Source organism: Pholis gunnellus, assembly GCF_910591455.1.
Source record: "Pholis gunnellus genome assembly, chromosome: 6".
NCBI lineage: Eukaryota > Metazoa > Chordata > Actinopteri > Perciformes > Pholidae > Pholis > Pholis gunnellus.
The window spans coordinates 11,722,448-11,744,819 of record NC_136532.1 but is presented as its reverse complement, the minus strand read 5'-3'; the positions used below and the strand labels follow the sequence as shown (position 1 = coordinate 11,744,819).

Genomic DNA, 22,372 nt, shown 5'->3' with positions numbered 1-22,372 from the left:
TCTCAAATAAGCTGCTGGAAGTATCAAAAATCTCAGATAGATATCCGCACACTTAGATCTACGCAGAGAACACTTTATTTTATGGCAGGTGCAGAAACAAACTAATCACATTCCAATCACTGTATGCAGAACACCTGTGCACATCCTGGTGGTAGATGGAGATGCTTATAAGTGGATGCCACACTTACACAACAAGTGTAAAAAAAAAAACTGAAATGAAGCCTTCCTCTCATCACAACTCCAAGGTTTTTGGAGAAAAAACTAAACTCCCGACAGTTAAAAGGTTCATGTTTCTAAATATACTAGTTAGTTTTCTTGCTAACAAAACAGACCTACGTGCACCTCCTGGTGATGATTGACAATAAAGACGTTACACATACTCTGAGATCATACTTAGCATAAGTGTAAACCGAAGGTGTCTCCAGGAGGAGCGGAGAACGAAAACGCTGGGTTTCATTATTCTGGTTGAGAGAATCATTTACAAACCATGTTTGTTTTAAATGACACGTCTTATTATTCATTGTTACTTGTGTAATATGAGTCCTATTGGAATTCTGGAGGAGTGATTATAACAATAATCTTGAATGTGTTAGATTTCAACAATAAGATTAGATATAACTTTATCCAGAGAGAAACTGCTGTTCAGCAGATGTAGTACAAAGAAGGAAAAAGTGCATATACATAGTATGTTCAGTTACATTTCACAATTATGGTTAAAACTTCCATGTGCTCCAGAAGTACATATCGACATGCTAAAGATACTCAGAAATTGATGTAAGAAGATGATCTGATGCAACAAAGAAATGAAAAGTGTTACCTGGAGACCCCAACGGTCAGATGATTCAATGAAAAAGAAAAAAGCAGTTCCCGTGCTCTTTATATGCGTCTTGGTGAAACCGTATCCAACCAATCATCAGGAATCAGATCATATTCATCTTCAATCACATGCCATCGGATTACTCCCATGCACATGTATTTCCCTTCCCTAAACTCGTGATTCAATTTCAGAAGTACATCTACAGAAGTGTGCCAAAGATCACACAATTCATTACCGATGATATTGGTTCAAGAGTTTGTACTATACTTACAATTGTGAGGTACTTTACATGATTTTTCCCATTTTATACTACTTTACACTTCTACTACACTACTCCTCATAGGGAAATATTGCACTTTTGACTCCAATTAATTTGTATGAATCTTTGCAGATTATGATTTCACAATCAAAACGTAATAAATTGATGAAGTGTGATGTATTATTATAGATTAAACCATCGATCAGTGTATAATGTAGTAATAAAATAGCCCCACCTCAACCAGCTGTGGTAATAAACTACTGGTTATATGTAATAATCGATATAATACTAATATATATATATATATATATTTATATAGATTTATTCGGTAATTTACAGTAAACAGCAAGTATGTGTGACACTTTTTTTAAACAAAAGGTTGCCTATAAAAGGAAGATGCATGATAAAAGTGCATGTTTAGATTGTTGCAATCAACATTTAACTAATTTTGTGATTTAACCTGTAACCAGATTTGTTTTTTCCTAATTAAGGAAGATGTTAATCAGTGCAACAATGATATATATATATATATATATATATATATATATATATATATATATATATATATATATATATATATATATATTCTATCAATATGTACATCCCAGGTGAGCCTAGCATCAAACCACATTCCTAAAAATGTGTACGAGTCCATCCTTTTCAGCTCCACAGAAAAAGTTTGGGAACCACTGCTCTAAACTATCAATCAAGCATGTGTTTACCTTTGCCTTCAGACTGCGTTGAGGGCTACAAGCACAACAGCAAGGTAACGTGTAATGCGCAGACTCCAGGGGGCGGCGGTGATTGGTCAAAGCTACCTCCACTGCTGAGGAACTGTGGAAGTTGATTATATTCAACAGTTAGACAAGTGACGTGGAGTACCATGGATATGACAAGAGAACGAAATACTTCATAAACCACCAGACGAGTCGCGACTACATGATTGAATATGTTACGTTAGCGGTCTCAATACCGGTTGAGTCACAATTTCAGATTCAACTTTATCGAAACAAGTTTTTTATCCAAGAGTTAAAGACACAGCGGCTAAGTTAGCCCTTTAGCTAACAGGAACAGCCTCAGCCGCGTCGGTAACGTTAGCTATCTAAAGTCAGCGTTATGCAAGTCAATCATTGTATCATCACCGGAGCTACAGCGTTGAAAGCACGAACCAGGACTTTGACTAATCGCCCTTGATGTGCTACAATTTACAGAAGCCGCATTAGTTAGCTTGCTAAGATTAGCCCCGTCGGCTCACCGTCAGCAGGCAGGTGAACTATCCGAGCTGTCAACATGAGCTCTCTGCTCCGCGGTGAGGAGATGTGTCTGGCTCAACTGTTCCTACAGTCTGGGTCAGCGTACGACTGCATCAGTGAACTGGGAGAGCTGGGGCTCGTGGAGTTCAGAGACGTAAGTCCCGAGAAAGACAAACTGTGATCTCCTTAAACAAAGTCTCACTTTGAAACTTACTGCTGAGTTTGCAAACATCGAAAGCACTCGACAAAAGTGCACCTAAGTCTAAAGAATTATACTTCATATGAAAGCAGATGTGGCCATTTTCTTCTTGTAACTTAGAGAAGGAATTCATAGCTATCCTATTTACACCTGGCTGCAACGATTAGTCAATTAGTTGTCAACTATATTGATAATCAATTAATCAGTTTCAGAATTGTATTAAAGAAAACAACTGATTCAAGCTTCTTTAATGTGAATATATTCTGGTTTCTCTACTCCTGTGACAGTAAACTGAATATCAAGGCATGTGAGCAAGTCATTTTGGGCTTTGGGAAACACAGATTTTTATTTTCATAGACCAAACCGCTAGTCGATTAATGAAGAAAATAATCAACAATGAAGATAATCATTAGTTGCAGTCCTAATCCTGTTGATCATAGCTGCTGTAAAGAGGCCTGCACAGTTACTTCCTGTATGGTTTCTGATCGTTAGACCTATAGATATGTTTAGTTCACACAGTGTCACTGACACGTGGGAATGAGGAGTGGTAATCATGCATTGCTTGACTTGAAATGTTTCTCGAACCTGTTTCAGCTCAATCCCAGTGTTAACGCATTCCAGCGGAAACATGTCAACGAGATTAAAAAATGTGAAGAGATGGAGAGGATCCTCGGTAAGGATATCTTGACCTTTTGATATGCAGTTTGCCAGTAAAGGTGTCTATTCATTGAGGTGTAGTTGTAGTCATGGTTAAGACGACGCTGTGAAAGGACTGAAGCAGCGAAGCAGACGGGCAAGTAGCCTCAGTAGAAACTTTCATTGAGCCAGTGACCCTACAGTCATGAGAAATGTCAGCTGGTTTTAGACGAATGACATGCCTTAACTAAACTAACTAACTCAATTAGATTAGGAGAAGAGAATAACCCACTGTCCCACTTTGCTTTGGATCCAGTGTTTGTATTAAAGGCTGGCCACGGTATTTGGAGGCTCTGAAAAGATGTTCGTGTCTTAGAAAGTTTGCGCTTCATTTTTAACAGGATACCTTCTGAGGGAAGTCAAGAGAGCAGACATCTCACTGCCAGAAGGTGACGTGAACCCAGTGGCTCCTTTACCCAAGCATGTCATGGCTATAATGGTTAGTTGCTTGCTCGCGGAGCATCATTTATATGTTTTGATATGTTGATTGAAGTTTTCCTGGAGAGCTTTTAAATCCCGGTTGAGTTAATGCCACTGCAACTAAAATAATGTAGTGGAGTACTTTCTCTATGTAGAACACTGAATCGTACTTTGTTCTGCTCTAGTCTGTGTAAAATGGGTAGATTTCATCGGAAATGTATTTTATTATAATTACTATTTTCCCTGTAATGCCCGTTATCGCTGGGTGTCTTTGTGTGTGTTCACAGGAGCAGCTGCAGAGGCTAGAAGTAGAGTTGGGAGAAGTCACCAGGAACAAAGAGAAGCTGCAGAGGAACCTGCTGGAGCTGACCGAGTACACACACATGCTGCGCGTCAGCCGCAACTTCGTACAGAAATCATCGGAGGTTAGTACGTCATTCTATAGCTGGATTCTTTACACACACCTTCCCCTCTTGCTTATAAAAGAGCAAACTCATCCTTTCATGATATGGTAATTATAATCTGGTCCTTGATTTGATTTTTTTTACCCTCCTGGCATCTTGTCTTTACTTTTAGCGAGAGCCCCTACAAGTTCAGTACGAGGAGTTTCCCTTTCTGGAAAAAGACACAATGATGGACTACAGCAGCATGCAGAGGCTCGGAGCCCGACTTGGGTGAGGGTCAAAATGATGCTGGTTATATCATATATATATATATATATATTACGTTTGTGTTTGATCTCCCTCATTCCCATCTCTCATTAGTTTACCCAGATAACCACTGGAGTTTAACTCTCTGTGTGAATATGTTAGTGTAAGCAAGAGTTCATAATGAAATGGTGTGAGGGAACAATAATATTTTAAGTTTTTCATTTGTGATGCAATTACATTAAAGAGGACTTTTTTTAGAGTTTAGAAATATATTGTCAAAAGCAACACAAAACATTTTTTTAAGATACATTTTGAACATAATTAAATTCTTGAGGCTATAGTGATTTTATTGTGATGTCATTATTGTGATATTTTGTATTAAACGTTACATTTAAAGTTCATATGCCCTGGTAGGCCCACATGTGAGGCTGTTTGTGAATGCCCTTCTCCTCCTCTTGCAGTTTCATTTCTGGGCTCGTCAAGAGGACAAAAATCGGGGCCTTTGAGCGGATGCTGTGGAGAGTGTGTAAAGGCTACACCATCCTCAGCTATGCTGAGGTGGAGGAGTATTTGGAAGATCCTGATACGGTATGTTTTTTAACGCTTTGTGATAGTCTATTTACAACTGTACAAGGTTAATTTACTGTCATTGCACAATGAAAAGCAGTTTGTATTTACTACATAATAAAAAAGTCAAGTATATGATTTGTGGGGTGGAGGATGAATTGAGGAGTCTCACAGCCGGAGGAAAGAAGACACTTCTGTATCTCTTGCCAGATGGCAGCAGCGTGAACAGGCGGTGGCTGGGCTGGGTTTTGTCTTTTAACATCTGTTGGGCTCTTCGCAGTTCTTCACCGATATCCCTGATGCTTGGTAGAGCATCCTGTCCTGGGCCGTGCACATCCCATGGCAGTTTATAGTGTTTCCAGTCAGGATGCTTTCTATTGCTCCTCTGTTGAAGTAAACATGAACCTGGCAAATGAAGGTTCCTTAAGAACTACAGCCACAGTAGCATGTGGCTAGTATTGCTATAGCTGTGACAGTGATGCTGGTATTTTCTTCAGAATATATTAAAATATCATCAAGGAAGGTAGAAGAAACCACTGCATGAAGTACTTATTATGTCTGTATCTCACTTCCTAAGTTGGCTTCTTGATTTGCAACAATCATAAACTTAATTTAATTAATACACTTTTTTTCCTCATCTAAGAAATGCTTCTAAGGACCGATTGCATCTTAACTTCTGTATCTGCACTAGGGATGCACCAATCCAACTTTTTCAGTCCGATACCAACAGCTGAGCTTTGGGTATCGGCCGATACGTTCTGGCACTGAAAGGGTGTTGACAAATCTGGAGAAAACTGAAAAGAAAATTAAGATTTGAAGTGTCTATAGGGTGCCTTGAAACCTGCCCGGCCATAGCTTTGTATATTTCAGCAAACAGTCTAATCATACTTAATATTTAGAAAACAGCAGAGGGACTCACACATTAACATGCATTGATTAACAGCGGATTTGACACCGGTAACAATATCCGTACTATAAAATAATATGTCAAAAACAAACACACTTTGAGTTGCAATGGGGCTGTTCCTGTCGGCTATTCCTAAGTCAAGAATCAACTTTTCAGTTCATTTTTCTGAAATATCCAGACAAATGTAACCATCACTTGAAAACTTACTCTGTGCCCAAATTGACGCTTCCTTTGTTATTATCGATGAGCATCTGTGTCTTATCAGTGATTTATACACTTCCTCTCATTCTCTATGTGCAGGGCGAGCAGACCAAAAGTGTAGTGTTCTTAATCTCCTACTGGGGAGACCAAATTGGTCAGAAAGTGAAGAAGATCTGTGACTGGTGATTATTCCACACTACTTTGTCTCGTGGTTGCTCTTTCAATGGCAGTGGCTTATACCTTTTTTAGTTATAGTTGTAATAAATTGTGAATAACATACTTTCTCCCTCCATAGCTACCACTGTCACGTGTATCCTTATCCCAGTAGCAATGAGGAGAGGAATGATGTTGTGGAAGGACTAAGAACTCGCATTCAGGACCTGCACACAGTACGTCTATTGTCTAGTATCTAATTATCTAGATGTTTAATCACTGTTCCTGTTTTTGTCTCTCTGTCATTCACTAAGGCTTACATTACATGTGTTTGACATCATCTCTGTTAAAGTATCAGCTAGATCATTTTAAATATGAGCTCTCCAGCTGTTTCTTTTTCCTGGTTGTGCGGTTTAAGATTAAGGAATACAACATGTGTCAAAACAAGCTTTGAGAAAATGTAGTTTTCAGTGAATTACAGTTCAACTATCAAGGATTCCTCATTGGAACCACTATTTTATGGTCAAAGAATTAAGGAATACATTTAAATGGCTGATTTATTTTCTAAAAGATGAACCTAATTTCCTCTTCCTGTGAGCCAGTCCTGGCAGTTATTGGGTCTGTTGAGTGAATCATTTGGTGGATCCAAGCCACTGTGACTAAAAAAATAGAATTGCACTCACCCCCTGTAGCACATGATCAACATGAGACCTCAGCTGAAACTTGAGCTGTTTTTTTTTTTTTTTTTCATGCGTTTTATTTTCAGCCTCTCTCTGATCCTGACTGTTTCTCTGCTCTTTGTCTCTTCAAAGTCACTCACAAAGCACTCTCAAATGTAAATGTTTATTTCTCTCTGTTCAATACAGAATCATATACATTTTTTTGAAATATGTCAAGGTTTGTAAACTTTCCCTTTTTTCTTCTTTTGAATATCTGTTATGTACCTCACTCAGAGCCCTGTTCATCTCTAACCTCGTGTAGGTACTTCACAGGACGGAGGACTACCTGAAACAGGTCTTGATTAAGGCCTCAGAATCCGTCTACACCTGGGTCCTCCAGGTCAAGAAGATGAAGGCCATCTACTATATTCTCAATCTGTGTAGTTTTGATGTTACCAACAAGTGTCTGATCGCTGAGGTTTGGTGTCCCGTCGATGACATCCCCACGCTGCGGAGAGCCCTGGAAGAAGGATCGGTGAGGAAGCCCTTCTTTACTTCACGACAGACTTTCTGTTTCAGTAACCGGGGTAGTTGCTTCATGAACTGGAGTATTGTTATCATAAATGCAAGTGTTGAATTAGGCATTGCTTTAATTTTTCCCTCTTGAGTTTGACCAAAGGGTAGGGTACTGAATGGCCACTGGTCATTCTGCTGCAGGCTGCACAGGACAGACTATATTTGGGATAAAAAGATGTACTAATGTGAATAACTGTTCCTTCAGAGGATTGTTTATCACGGAGCCACACCTGGCTCTCCACTGATTACGTTATGCCAAAACTGTTGAACCACAAAGGGTCATTAAATCCTTTTCTTTCTTGTTTAGTTCTTTATTCATATATGAAAACATGCTGACATTTTGATTTGACGTTGATATTTCAGAGAAAAAGCGGAGCGACAGTTCCCTCCTTTGTCAATCGCATCCCCACCAACGACACTCCCCCCACTCTGATAAAGACCAACAAACTGACCTCTGGCTTCCAGAACATTGTGGACGCGTATGGAGTGGGCAATTACAGAGAGGTTAACCCTGGTGAGTGGGATCCTGTGATTCTGTGAATTTATTTTTTCAAAGGATGGAACATGAATGTGTTACATAACAGCCTTTGAAGAAAAGATCCTTTTATTGTAGCTGTAATACTCCCTCTTGTCTGTTTGGGTCTAGTTAATGCTACACTGATTGATTTCCTGTTGTCTTTATGTCCGTATATTTTGTTACACTCTATAAAATGTTTTAAGTTCACTTCTTTTTTCTTCTTCTCCTCCTTCTCATTTGCAGCTCCTTTCACAATCATCACTTTCCCGTTCCTGTTCGCGGTGATGTTTGGGGATCTGGGTCATGGCATTATCATGGCTCTGTTTGCTCTCTGGATGGTGCTGTACGAGAACAACCGCAAACTTAAAAACACCAGGAACGAGGTGAGCGATTACTCCAAAGCAAGTTTTTACCTGATACTCATTTGTGTGTCATGCAGTGTGTGTGTGTCAAGTGAGTGATTTGATGTCTATTTGCAGATCTGGAACACGTTCTTTGAGGGGCGTTATATCATCCTGCTGATGGGCCTGTTCTCCATCTACACCGGCCTTATATACAATGACTGTTTCTCAAAGTCCCTGAACATCTTTGGTTCCGGATGGAATGTGTCGGCCATGTTCAGAGCCGAGGTGTGGAAGTGAGTACTTCCCGACGAAGGAATGTTGTGAATAACCTAATATAAGTGTTTGAAGATGTAGAGATAAGATGGCGATTGTGGATTTGTTCCATGACGACCTACTTTTAACACACACTGGTGTTCTTTTGTGTCCTGTAAGGAATGGTGATATCAGTGGGAACCGTTTTCTCACTCTGGATCCAAATGTCACGGGAGTTTTCAACGGACCGTATCCTCTGGGCATTGACCCGGTGAGTAGGCTAGTCATCATGAAAGACGTGATTTGTCATATAATACCTGATAGATGTTATCGTTGCCTCTAATCCTTGTGGTGGCTTCAAAGAGCTCTCATCATACTCCCAATCACAGTAAACGTTTCACCAGGACATGTGCACTTAAAGTTGCATACATTCCCAAGTAGTTTGCCGGTGTACGAGTTCAAACCAGTTTCTTGTTATGTAAACTTTCTGATCCGGCATTTTACATCATGACACGTTCAGCCTACATCAGCAAAATGTGCCGACGGTGTCATGGCGCTAAATCCAATTAGTATTGCATAGTAATAAGCAATTATCATAATATAATGTTTGTTTGTGTATAGACTAACGGAGCCGCTAGTGTCCGACAGGCCGTGCACAATGTGCTGCAAAGTCGAGGCCGGAAAGGGAAGGAGATCAAATTTCAGTAGAGGTGGGAGGGGGAAGAGCTGCACGTTTGTTTACTAGAAAGTTCATGTGTTGATTTGAGTGATGAAACGAGACATGGCAGAGTAAGTCCCAAAGAAAACTCAAACTGCGCAACTCAAACTGCGCACCATCGTACCGTAATGTTCTGATACCAATATATTAGTATATTAACAACAAGGACTATCAAAATGACAAAACAACCGGATTGTATTTTTATTTTATCTGGTGATTTAAATCAAACAAACCTCAGATCTGTTTTACCTAAATTCCACCAGCGTGTCCTCATCCCCACCAGAGGAAACAATACCCTGGACCAAGTTTACACACATATTCCTGGCACTTACAAAGCCCTCGCCCGCCCCCACTTTGAACAATCCGACCAATTTTCCCTGCTTCGGCTGCCGACTTACTCCCAGCTGAATGGGCCTAACGATCAGAAAAACAACAGTTAAAGTGTGGACAGATGAGGCTACAGCTGCTCTACTGGACTGCCACCCAGGAGAACGACATCAATCTGGAGGAATATATCAACAAAAATATCATTTATCGGCAAATGCGTGGCTTATTGTGTAATCACAAAGACAATATATTCGTTCCCCAACAAGAAAGCCTGGCTGAATGGCGACGTGAGAGCCCTATCCAGAGCCAAAAAAAGCAGCCTTTCGATCAGGTCATAACGAAGCATACAGCATCGCCAGAGCAATGACTGAAAGCTGGCGTCAATAAGTTAAAGCAAAAGACCTAAACACCAAAGACTGGTGACAGAAGATCCAGGATATCACAGGCTACAAAAAGCAGGAGCGCAACCATCAATAGTGAGGTCACGTTGCCAGATGAGCTGATCACCTTTTTATGCTTGCTTTTGATCTCAACAAAGAGTCAGCTATCAAGTCTGCCACTGCCGGCGTCCACAGCGGATGTGGGAAATATTAGTTTCATTTTCAGCGTGTCACTCTCACTAAAGAGATTGTTCTCACCTGCTTCATGACGTCCACCATTGTCCTTTTATGTAACAACAACATCTAGATTGATTTCAGTCTCTGGATTCAACACAATCTCCACCATGAAACTGTTTGGTAAACTTAACATTCTGGGCTTGAATGCCACACTCTGGAACTGGACGTTAAACGTTCTCACAAACAGACCCCAGGCTGTCCAGATTGGCAGCCACACCTCCTCCTCTCTAGTGTTGAACACAGAGCGCCCCCTCCTGTTCACGCTGTGCACCCACCACTGCAACCCCCGACATGACGAGAACTTTGTTGTGAAGTTTGCAGATGACACTACCGTCATTAGCCAGAACAACAATCAGACTTCATTAAGTCATTAAGTGAGGATTTCAACAATCTTGCACAGTCGGGCTCAGAGAACAAACTGCTGCTCAGCAGCGGCAAAACCAAGGCGCTGACAGTTGTATTTTTGATCATTTTTCTCCAACAAATTGTAGATTTGATGTCATCTTTCCCTTGCACAGATTTGGAACTTGGCAACCAACCGCCTTACATTTCTCAACTCCTATAAGATGAAGATGTCGGTGATATTGGGCGTCATACACATGAGCTTCGGGGTCATCCTCAGCACTTATAATCACTTGTAAGTACTGACTTCTATATGATCTTGTTATCCCCCCTAGTGTTGGATGTTACTGTTTCTAATAGCCTGCTTTATTTTTGTAAACAGGCACTTTAGGAAGAAGCACAACCTGTACTTGGTGTTTCTCCCCGAGCTTTTGTTCCTGCTGTGTCTGTTTGGCTATCTGGTGTTTATGATCATCTACAAGTGGCTGGTCTTCACTGCGAAGGACTCCAGACATGCTCCAAGCATCCTCATCCACTTCATCAACATGTTCCTCATGCAGGGTGATGCAGTGCAGCCCCTCTATCCAGGGCAGGTGAGACGCTAATAGAAAGGGTGTGACTCAGTAGGTAGAGTGGCTCATCCTTTTATCAAAGGTTGGTGGTTTGATGCCTGGCTTCTCCTGCATGTAGAAATCTCCTCGAGTAAAAATGCTTCGGACGGGTTAAATGCACTGGTCAGGATTCATGTATGCATGTATGTGACACTTTAAATAAACGTATGTCCCTGTTCGTACTACACAGATTAGGTTTAATACACTTCAGATGTCACTGAGACCGATCATAACAATGTTGTCTTGATTCTTCCAGACTGGCCTGCAGGTATTTTTAGTGGTCATTGCGGTTCTCGCCGTGCCTGTGTTGCTCCTGGGGAAACCCGTCTACCTTTACTGGCTCCGCAATGGAAGCCACCGCCTAGGAATGTACAGGGTGAGGCTTTGAAATGGTGACATTCTGTGTGAAATAAGTTTCCAAATATTTGTTGCCTTGATATCGGACAGAATTGTCGACTCGTTACACTCTGCTTTGTGTGTTCTCAGGGATATGAGCGTGTGCGGCGTAACAGTGAAGAGGAGCTGTACCTGATGAGGGCTCACGACATGGAGGAGGGCAGTAGTCACAGCGACCTCTCCACGAGTGGAGAGCGCCAGAAAGAGGAGGTCAGCACAGCGAAACAACTGCACAGTTACCCGTTAATATTAAACTTCCAGAAACCGTTGTGTTTTCCTGGTTTTCCGACTGTAATTCTGAGTTTTGTTTTGTTGTTGTGACAGTTTGACTTTGCAGATGAGTTGCTGCATCAGGCCATCCACACCATAGAGTATTGCCTGGGTTGCGTCTCCAACACAGCCTCCTACCTGAGGCTCTGGGCTCTGAGTCTGGCACACGCCCGTGAGTATGATGGTTTGCAGTAAAACCTCCTTCAAACCGATACAAGCACACACTGAACATGCAGTGAGTGTACAAAGTTATTGAGAACTCGAGTAGTAGTTTTTAGTTTTTTATAATGTTGAAAGCATGGACACACTGCAGCCTGCTCATGTTTCCTTTGTGAATGTGTATTCCTATGCCTGAAGACAACCCCCCCCCCCCCCCGTGCTTTTCCGTGCTTTCACAGAGCTATCGGAGGTGCTGTGGGCCATGGTGATGCGAGTAGGACTACGAATGGACACCCGTCTCGGAGTTTTATTCCTGGTGCCTGTGTTTGGCCTGTTTGCCGTTCTTACTGTTACCATCCTCTTGGTGATGGAGGGTCTGTCTGCATTCCTTCATGCTCTCCGGCTGCACTGGTAAGACAACAACTTCAAAAGTACTTTTGTCATTGATGGGGCCAAAGTTCTCAGAATGATCTGAGTGTTTTATATTCATAGCAGCTGCTTGTTTCTTCCTCAGGGTGGAGTTTCAGAATAAATTCTACAGTGGGACCGGAGTGAAGTTTTGCCCCTTTTCCTTCTCTCTCTTGCCCTCCAGCTTTGAGCAGCATGGCTTACTGTGAAGGGACTATCTGATGATAGTGGTAGGTGGTAAACTGAGCAAAAAGGCCTGTGCTGATAAAGACACATTCTACAGAAGTCATGAGGAGATTATGGTTTTTCTTGTCATCTTTTTATATATATATGTTATGTTAAGAAATTCTATAGTTAGCTTCACAAACTTGGACTGGACTGAAAGGCACTGCCCTCCCAACAGTTTAAAACATGCAGACATTAGAGTGTCCTGTTGAGAAATGTTTTCTTATGGTATGAGTTTGCACTCATTTACATTTTCACTGCAGGTTAAAATGTGAGGTTCCAAATCAAAGTGTACCCCATACCCCTAAAACCTTAAATTTTCTATTGAAGCATTATTGGTAACAGTTGTTGATGTTGATTGTATGGAAAACCACATCTGCCAAACTTGAAATAATTAAGTAAAAGAAACATTATTTTAGTATAAGATAAGTTAGGAGTAATATCATCCACCTTTTCCCTTTTTAAGAAAAAAATATATTGTATTTCCTGATCTGGTTTTCGTATAGTGGGCCACCTCTCAGTTACGTAGCTCTTGCTCAACCTTTTGTTGCACTGAGTGCCTTACAGAAGTACAACCAAATGACAACATACTGTGTCTCTTTGTGTCTCCCTGTGTGGTACCAAAACAGTGCTGAGGATCTTGACTTGTTAGTATTGAAAAGTGCTCGGGCAGGATTGTGATGAGATGTATATACTTTTACAGAATTATTTTTTAATTTATTATATTTTAAAGATGTTGTATCAGAATTAAAAATGAATGTTGATGGGGATATGATTTTTACTTTTATGCATTCACAGTACTGCCTATGCATCTGTCACTTACTGACCAATTTAACATTCCACTCATTTGTTGACTCATCTCTGTTGGCGGGAGCCTTTACTTTGAAAGATTCTTTATTTATATGTAACACCGTGGCCAGGCTGTATTCCATCTTATTAGGAGAACATTGAATGATGTACTAATATCAGGCATTAGTAGTATTTGCTAATTGTATTAAGTTTTTAGTATTGTATGGAATTGGTATTGGGAATTTTGCTAAGGGAAGGAGACTTAATTGTTGTCGTCATTGCAAGATTGAGATTATTCACAATTTACGACAGTAAAATACTGCCACACATTGACCTTGTGTCAAGTTTTAACTGGACAATGTGTTACACAATGTCAGTCAATGTTTTATTCGGACGAGTAATGGTTGATCAGTAATTATTTGCCTAAGTAGTTAACTTTAAACTGTTGTATGGGTTGGTTGAATGGGTTATTGTAATTTCTTCTAATGCAGCCCTAAACTCACCATTCGTTTTAATGTGAAGATTCATCTCTTTTCATTGACACACACTCCATGTTCTAATTCCTTTGAGAAAACCATCCTCATGTCAATAATAAATTGGATTTGTTTGAGTTATATATATATTTTTTTTTTCGTGAAAGCCTATAACTACATTCCTTATTGTATGAGTTTAGAAACGTTTCATGGAACTACACCAAGACGTTTGTCGCTCTTCACGCAGCTACATTTTATGTTTACAGGCTTTCAGCCCAGAATGGGAAATAGCCTTATTGTTTTAAAAGCACCTTTGTTTTGATAAATGGGGTATGCGTTACTCTGCAAGACCTCGTTCACAAAAACTAAAACGATACATTTAGGTTACAATGTTCACCCATTGTCTATGTAAAACCCACTGGCGGGACGCCATTAAGTTTGTAGTCTTGCCTTGCTTCGTTACATAAAGAAATACACACACACACACACACAAAACTATCGAAACACAAGTCACTATTTTTATTTATTTATTACTTCGGTAAAATCGAAGCCTGTTAATGTAGTTAGCTCCCCCTTGACTGATAACGTGATAACTGGTAACGTCCATCTAACGGTTAGTCTATCGCCAGACTCATCAGGTAACTGCCTTTCAGGCAGCACTCTGGGCATACTGTAGAATATTCTCATCCACAGGTTACGAGCAGTAGACGCGGAAACTTTTTTGTTGGTTGCCCCGGCAACGTCAAACGGATAAACTGCAGCACAGCAACTTGACGTTAGTAGTTGAAGCTAACGTTACTGGAACTCTAATGTGATGTCGACAACGTTTGAAATCGCGCGTTAACTACAAAGTAATGTATGATTTTCATTGTCGATATGTTAACTAATTGAAGAACATGGCCCACGACGACGTACGAGTGGAGTGGATCCAAGAGTGCGTCTCAGCCGGGTTCAACATAGCGGACGGTTCCGACTGTTTCCGCGAACTATTCGACCGGGGAGATGGAGAGGAAGAGGAGAAGATCACCACGTTTTTGAACGTTGTCTCTGAGGAAGACTCGACATTATGTCTTCTGTTTTTCAAAACTATCAGAGAGGAAGAAATTGAAGTTGAAACTCCAGTTGGTAAGTTGGCAAAGGTGTAGTAACGTTAACGCAAACCTCGTTGTGCCTCGTCTGCTTGATTGAACGTTTACGTTTAGACCACATTTCAACGGGATTTGAATTGCCTTGTTGTTGAAATATGCTATACAAATAAACTTGCCTTGCCCCAATCAACGTCTTCAAATAGTCGTTGAAAAATGCTCGCTGGGTAACGTTAATGTGTAGAAAGTGAGCAAAGGCAGGTTTTAGTCTTGTAACGTTATATTGAATTGTGTTAGCACGTGGACAATAGGCCTGCGTCTAAATGACACTACAACGTTCATAACCACAGAAAGTCGGAGAGATGGAGACTCTTCAGATCCTGACAAGGAGTCCGAGACTCAACCAGAGACTGAACCAGAGAAGACCTCAGACTCAGAGGAGACAAGTGAACAGAGTCCCACATCTGTGAGATCACATTTTAACTCCAAATCCTCCTGTAAAGTGCTTTCACATTGTGGCATGTGTTTGAAATCATTTGTGTATTATTGACGGAGAGGGAAAAATGCAATTTGTGGTTTTGTGTTTTCAAGATTCAAGTGGTCTATCACATTGAGCTTCATGTGGCAGTCAACGAATACCCAGAGAGATTTCTGAAATCCACCGTGTTCTACTTTCTCAGGAACACGAGGGGTGAGATGACAGATCATTACAATAAAGCATGTTCAAGCCTTTATTGCACGTAAAAGTATATCAACCAAGATATTGTCATTTGTGTTTTAAATAGAGACCGTTGATAAACCAGAGGACATGAAAGAGGCCAATAAGCTGATGCCCAGGCTATTTGACATTGGTATGGATAATGGACAGTCCCTTTCTGTGCTGCAGAACAAACTTGCCCATGTAAGTAAAATGAAAACAGACTAAAAGTTAATACAACAACAAGAGAAAAAAACATCATCAACCATATATATTAAAAACATTAGATTTTCTGAATAAAGAATATGTGAAGAATATTTTCCCTCCGTCTCTTGTCAGGTGTATATTCCCTTAATTACTGCCCACCAGATGAAGATAACTGGTGCAGGTTATGAAAGCAGGGCAGTTTCTCCTCAGGGGGAAACCAGTGGAGAGGAAGAAGAGAAGAGTCCAGTGAAGGCAAGTGGGCAACTCACGATCCGTGACGAGTTGCTCAATAGGTTGTACAAGTATTCGGGCATGGTCCAGAAAATGATCCAACGCCTTCAGATACAAGGTTTGATTTATTAGATAGACCAAAGACTTTTATTCAGGAATTTATCATTGTTTGACATTCAAAAAAACAAGTAAAGATTTTATTGAAATCTGCAGAATAATTAACAACCTGTTGGAATTCCCCCTCATGAACGTCAGTTCAGTTTTTTGTTGGGGTCGGTAAATAGAGAAAAAACAAGTCTCTAATGTACTGCTTATGCTTGTTTTTAATGCTCAGTTCATAACAAACAGTACAATCTAAAGATTGTCTCCTTTGTCGCAGATGAGACTAGACTGCACATCCCTGAGCTCGACCTGGAGCCGGAGGTGGATGTGCTGCTTTCTAATCCAGAGATGGTAGAGAAGTTGGAGCAGTGTGTGATGAACTGGCAGACTCAGATTACCATTGTTATTGAGTTGCAGCAAAACAAAGAGCCACAGGTTTGTGACCCACACACACACACACACACACACACACACACACACACACACCTTAATACCACAGCCTTTGGGCTCTTCACAGACCCCTCTTGTCACGAATATCCCTGATGCTCGGTGGATGGGTACCAGTGATGTTCTGGGGTGGTTTTAGTCACCTGATGTAGAGCCCTCCTGTCCTGGCCCGTTACCAAGAAATGATATTTCTGTCAGCTCAAAATGTATTTCTGCTATGTAGAAGAAATCAATCAGAATATACATAGTGATATCCAAAGGCCAAAGTGAACCATTCAGTTTCAATCTTCCTCCAGGGCCCTGGCCCTTTGGCAGAGGTAGCTTTCTGGCGGGAGCGTGTGTCCATCATGAATGGTCTGAGTGAGCAACTCAAGCAGCCGGTAGTCTGCAAGATCTTGGAGGTGATGACCAAAGCAGATGCAGGCATTGTTCAGACCCTGGAAGGAACAGTTGCTGAACTCACTAAATACAACGCGGAGTCCGATGATAACTTACGCTTCCTCAGCACAATGGAAAGACACTTCATGGTGAGCTGCATTTTTTACAATTCATAGTTGCTAAATATTTTTTACACGACACACTGTTGAGATTGAACAGTGTGACTGACACGAGCTGATGGTTACAAAAACACACTTGCCAATAAACATTTTCTAAAAATCTGAATTGTGACTACAGAACTGTTTTGTTATCCTAACCTTCACTCATATTAAACATGAACATTGTCTGTTGTAGAATCTGGGTACTGGAGCAAATTTGAATGTGCTCCTGGAGGCCATCCCTGATTTGATGACCAGCCTGCAAATTGTGTGGATGATTTCTTGCTACTACAACACAAATGAGCGTATGGTTCCTCTAATGAAGCGTATCGCCTCGCAGCTGTGTCAACGTGTGACTCAAGTCATTGATGTCCACGCGCTGTTCAAGTATGTGTAGATATACTGTGTTTCAATTTTACGTTGGAGGCTTAGGGCTTAGCAACTGTTTAACTATATTTTAAAATGATCAATATCGCTCAGTATTTATTTGAATTGGTTGTTTTGGGGTTTCAGTTTAGCTTAACAATGTGCTGTGCCTTGGACAGAGATAAGAGGGAAGTGGCCAAATCCAAGGTGTATGATGCTAAGCAGGTCCTGGACCTGTGGAAGTCATCCTACTTCCAGGTGCGTGCTGAACTTGAAGAATCAGGCAGGAGTCACCGCTGGGAATTTGACCGTAAGACACTGTTTGAGAGGACCGATCACATGGCTTCCATCTGCCAGGACTATTACGACGTTTTGCAGGTCTGTATACACAAACGCCACAAATACTGGCCTCTCACTCTACTAAACATGAGGATGTATTAAAAGCAACTCAGGTTTTTGAAAGAGTTCTTCCTGATTTGTGTTGTGCAGATTTTGGAGGAGTTCTATAATAACTTTGGTCCAGAGCTAAAAAATGTGACCAGTGACCCAAAACCCATTGATGAAGTTTTGTGCAGAGTGGATAGGCTGGTTTTGCCGTTTGAAGACGTCAGTTTTGATCCTTTCAACATCTGTAAGATGAGTAGCTGGAAAATGATCATGCAAGACTTCAACACTACGGTTCAGGTGAGTTTAGGACATCTGAAATACAGAAGTTGTGAAAAGTTCTTGTCTATCAAAATTAATGAATTAAAGGGAAAATTTGCCACCTTTTATGTGGATGTCCAGTCAGTGCTGCTGGTAAATGTAGTCCACTGAAGAAATAGAAATGAACAATTATGTCCTGTATTGACCCAGAAAGGTTTTTCCCTCTGTTGCGGAGCAGTGCTAGCTGTGCCTATAAGTACCAGGGTGCATTGCACGTTCACTACGTCTGATAAAATAAACAAAATAAACACAAAATGTCAATGAAGGACAAATTCTTACAGACGGGCTTAATTGCCTTGTTTACGCATCCTAAAACTTGCTTCATTCAAATGGACAGAAACAAAATAAAACTCATCAAAACCAATAGTCCTTTTGTCATCCCACTGTTCCAAGAATCAGCAACTCTGTTTTGGTTGAAATAAATCCTTAATTCACTGAGTAGGACGTGATAATCTGCTGGCTCTACACGCTGTATCTCTCTGCTGTTTCAGTTGCCCCACTAAGAGGCTGGTGGCTCTCATTCCTTCTGCAGAAAAATAAAAATACCACGACAGACTTTCATGCATAGTAATGCTCATCTGACTCGCCCTCTCGGGATTGTCCTGGGTGACAGCATCCAGAAGAAACTGCCCATGCTGACATTCATTACAGCAGAGCGATTCCGTTTCTGTTGGCATCAGAGGGCCATTTCAGCAAAGGCACCACCAGTGGATGTTTGCCCTCAGCCGCTACGGTTCTTGTGGGTTCCCGCCGGCCATATCCGCTCTGGTGCAGCTGCAGCCAATAAAAACGTTTTAGAGCGGCATTGCGCCCCACAGCTACCAAAGCTAGAACATTAGTAACCACTGCATATGCTTAACCTATAAGGTTTAAAATTGTAGTTCCCTTTAAGCATGGCTGTGTCAATGAGCTTGGCATATTCAAATACAATTTTCTTTCATTTTCTTCGTGCTGTAAACCTCAATTATCAAGCTGATTCACTTGTCGCATCCGTCTGCTCAGGCTATTGAGGGAGAGGCCATCAACTTCATTGACCAGTCTTTTAAGACACTGCACTCTTCAGCTGCTGCCCTTGACATGCTCCTGAAATTCAAAAACATCCGCTCCAGAGAGGCCATCAACAACCATTTGATGAGAAAGTTTGAAGACATCCTTGCTCAGTATTGCAAAGAGGTACTGTGCTGTGAAATCTAGAAACGGTGCGAGGTGATATTTGACTTTGCAGTTAAATTTAAATTAGAATCAAGTTATGTGATGATATCAGATCAATATATCTATTGGTGAACAGTGGGTGCAGCAGTGTAGTGGCTAGCACTGTTGCCTCACAGGTTAGATTCCAGGGCTGCACAGCCCTTCTATGTGGAGTTTGCATGTACTCCCAATGTACTCAGCCTCATGATTCAACACTTTTCAAAAAATATGTACTTTTGTAGAATGTCCAAGTCTTTTTTGTTGTAGGTGGACAGCGAAAGTGAAATATTTGAGGCAAAGAAGGACAATCCACCACTAAATAGGAATGAGCCTCCTGTGGCAGGAGCCATCAGATGGGCTCAATCTATTTCCCACCGCATCAAACACACCATCCTTCCCTTTCTGAAAGTGCCGGAGATGCTGGAAAGTGAACGGTGCAACGAGGTGAGTTATTTCACGATAGTAAATATAAAAAAATGTTGACACCAAAATGTTATTGAAAGCCTTTGTGTGACTTGCGCTGCATTCTTCTCAGGCCAAGGACAAGTTTGTGGAAATGTCAATGCGGATCAAGAACTATGAGGTGATGAAGTACGAGTACTGGCTGGCTGAGACAGAAAGCAACTTGCCATTGCTAATGAAAAACACCCTGTTGGTCATGATTACCAGTGAAAACCATATCCCAGCAGAACTGGTATGTATCTCTCAATTTACATAATCATAACTGTTACTCCATATTGTGCAAAATGCAGATACATTCACAATCTCTCAATTTCCCACAACAATTTGTTTTGATTTTTCTCATTTTAAGGATGTCCCTCCAACTGAAAACAGGCTACAGATGGGTATGCGATACATTGTGAACTTTGCTCCAGAGATCAAAGTAATAATTTCGGAGACGAAACACCTGGTGTCACTTGGCTACTCTGTGCCTGACCTGGCTCAAAGTGTTGCTTTACAAGAGCACAAATTCATCAGGTAATTATAATGACCAGACACTGAGTACCAAACCAATCGCTGATTGATGTAATCTCTGGCCTGACCTGTTTCAACCTTGGTTTTAGATATGTGAATGATCTGAACAAAGTTGTCAACTCCTACCACTCTGTAGTGGACAGCCTCAGTGAGACACACTTCATTATGCTGGCCCAACAGATCAAAGTGGTCAAGAAAGACATGTATTTTGGATGCCAAAGACTCAACTGGAACTCTTTAGGTATGATGTATACCGAGGCTGAAATGCCTGTTTAGTCTGATTTATGCACACCTGTGGAATTAGTATTGTCTGTAAAATTGAAATTAAATAATAAATGTTTGGTTTTAGGCATCCTCGACTTCATCAAGCAAGGACTTCAGGCTGTCGCCAAGTTTGAGTTGATTGTCAACACGGTTCAGATGAATGAGAGGAACATTGAGTCAAAGTTGCAATCCATCGTGATGGCCAACTTACTGAAATATCAAGTCCCAGACAACTCAAACAACTTACCAAGTAGGATATTATTTATTGGATATATTCATTTTAATATAAGACTGAACTTATTTTCATCGACTTTATTGCATGTTTTTTCCAGAGGTCAAGGAGTTCTGTGAACATATGGAACGAGAGCGAACCAAGACTGTGAATTTGCTGAGTAGGAAGTATGCAGAAATTGGACCCCTCATCACTAAGACAGAGAAGTTGATCATGGGAACCAGCAGTGGCAAAGCCAAATGTATGGCAGATTATTACATATACTGGGAGCGCAAGGTGCTAGACTCCCTTATAAAGATGGTGGTTCGGTAATTAAGTTAATTACGTTTTTGAAGTTATCAACTCAGCAGTAATAATCACTACTCCTTTAAAATGCAGTACAGTACCTGTTTCAATCACTGTAACATCCCTCTTGTTGACCTTCACATTTAGGAACAGCCAGGCCTTCAACCTGGTGCTCAGGGGAAGTATCGCCCTTTTCCAAATTGATGTCATCCTTTCTGCCCCTAAGATTGTGTTGCAGCCCCAAAGCAATGAGATCTACTTGCGGATTCTTCAGTGTATCAGAGACTGTGTAGAGAGCACCAAGGTAGGATAATCAGGATTTTCCTATGTACCACTGTATTTAAAAAAATATATAATTTGTATTGTAACACTGAAGATGTGACTTGATTCTGCCCATACTGTTGTGTTTCAGCAATTTGTGCGTTGGATGCATGGGACCTGCATTATGTGCCCTCCCCAACATGTGGGTAGTGAAGATGAGGTGGTGACATTTAGTTTCTACAGTGACGTGCGGCAGCATCCTCAGATAAATGACAGCGCCATGACAGTGTCCCAGAACATACTGCGGCGGCTCTTCTCTGTGGATCAGTATCTTGTCCACTGGGAACGCTATGGGCCCCTTTGGGAAAAGAACAAAACCATCATCAATGAAAAGTTTGCTGCAAGAAAACCATCCTGTGTCATGTATGACGATGAGCTGCAGTTCCTTTCTCGTATCAAGCAAGAGGTGGTGCTGGAGCCTCTGTTTAAGGATGAACACATCATCCATCTAAACTTGGAGCCTCTGGCTCACACGTTGCAGGAAGCTGCTGAGTCCAGGATCAGTTCACTAGGTAGTATGCTCAACAAGCCTGCCAAAGTGGATCTCTTCAACTTGAGAGATGAACTCATGGTATTGAATCATGCTACACTGTGTCATAGTACATTTTCTTCGATTTTTACGTGTGATTTATACTTACGGCTATTTTATACAACAGGAACTCTCTGGAAAGCTGAAACAAAACCCAGACGCTTTTGATGACCTGAAGTCTGTCCTTGGCACCATATCAGACATCAGGGACATGTCATTAGATGTGGAGTTGAGATTCATTGATATTCAGGAAAGATACAGAACAATGGCCATGTACAAAGTGGAGGTTTGTTTAATGTTGAATTATTGCACATTTAAAGTATGAATGTATCCTTTTTCTCTTGCTGAATGTCTTGTGTTCTGTTTTGCTTGTGTAGATCGGAGAGGATGAACG

At 41.0% G+C, this 22,372-nt stretch overlaps 2 protein-coding genes across 2 annotated transcripts; both read left to right on the top strand.

The window, feature by feature from the left end:
- Positions 1-1,953: 1,953 nt before the first annotated feature.
- Positions 1,954-13,937, top strand: atp6v0a2b (ATPase H+ transporting V0 subunit a2b). The gene is made up of 20 exons (XM_079160615.1): positions 1,954-2,483; positions 3,123-3,201; positions 3,566-3,663; positions 3,932-4,069; positions 4,221-4,318; positions 4,756-4,882; positions 6,069-6,151; positions 6,265-6,358; positions 7,104-7,316; positions 7,721-7,871; positions 8,118-8,257; positions 8,354-8,511; positions 8,651-8,741; positions 10,651-10,769; positions 10,857-11,067; positions 11,342-11,461; positions 11,572-11,691; positions 11,806-11,923; positions 12,150-12,321; positions 12,425-13,937. The coding sequence occupies exons 1-20, from the start codon at positions 2,367-2,369 to the stop codon at positions 12,525-12,527; spliced, it is 2,550 nt and encodes an 849-aa protein (XP_079016741.1). The 5' UTR covers positions 1,954-2,366; the 3' UTR covers positions 12,528-13,937.
- Positions 13,938-15,698: 1,761 nt separating this feature from the next.
- On the top strand, positions 15,699-22,369 carry LOC306696973 (dynein axonemal heavy chain 10-like; the record flags this gene model as incomplete). Its single annotated transcript, XM_079160709.1, has 18 exons — positions 15,699-15,791; positions 15,957-16,143; positions 16,405-16,562; positions 16,871-17,101; positions 17,307-17,497; positions 17,656-17,854; positions 17,966-18,160; positions 19,184-19,354; positions 19,640-19,816; positions 19,908-20,066; positions 20,184-20,350; positions 20,437-20,588; positions 20,697-20,861; positions 20,944-21,151; positions 21,276-21,432; positions 21,541-22,020; positions 22,106-22,268; positions 22,356-22,369. The coding sequence occupies 18 exons, from the start codon at positions 15,699-15,701 to the stop codon at positions 22,367-22,369; spliced, it is 3,267 nt and encodes a 1,088-aa protein (XP_079016835.1).
- Between the last annotated feature and the right edge of the window lie 3 nt (positions 22,370-22,372).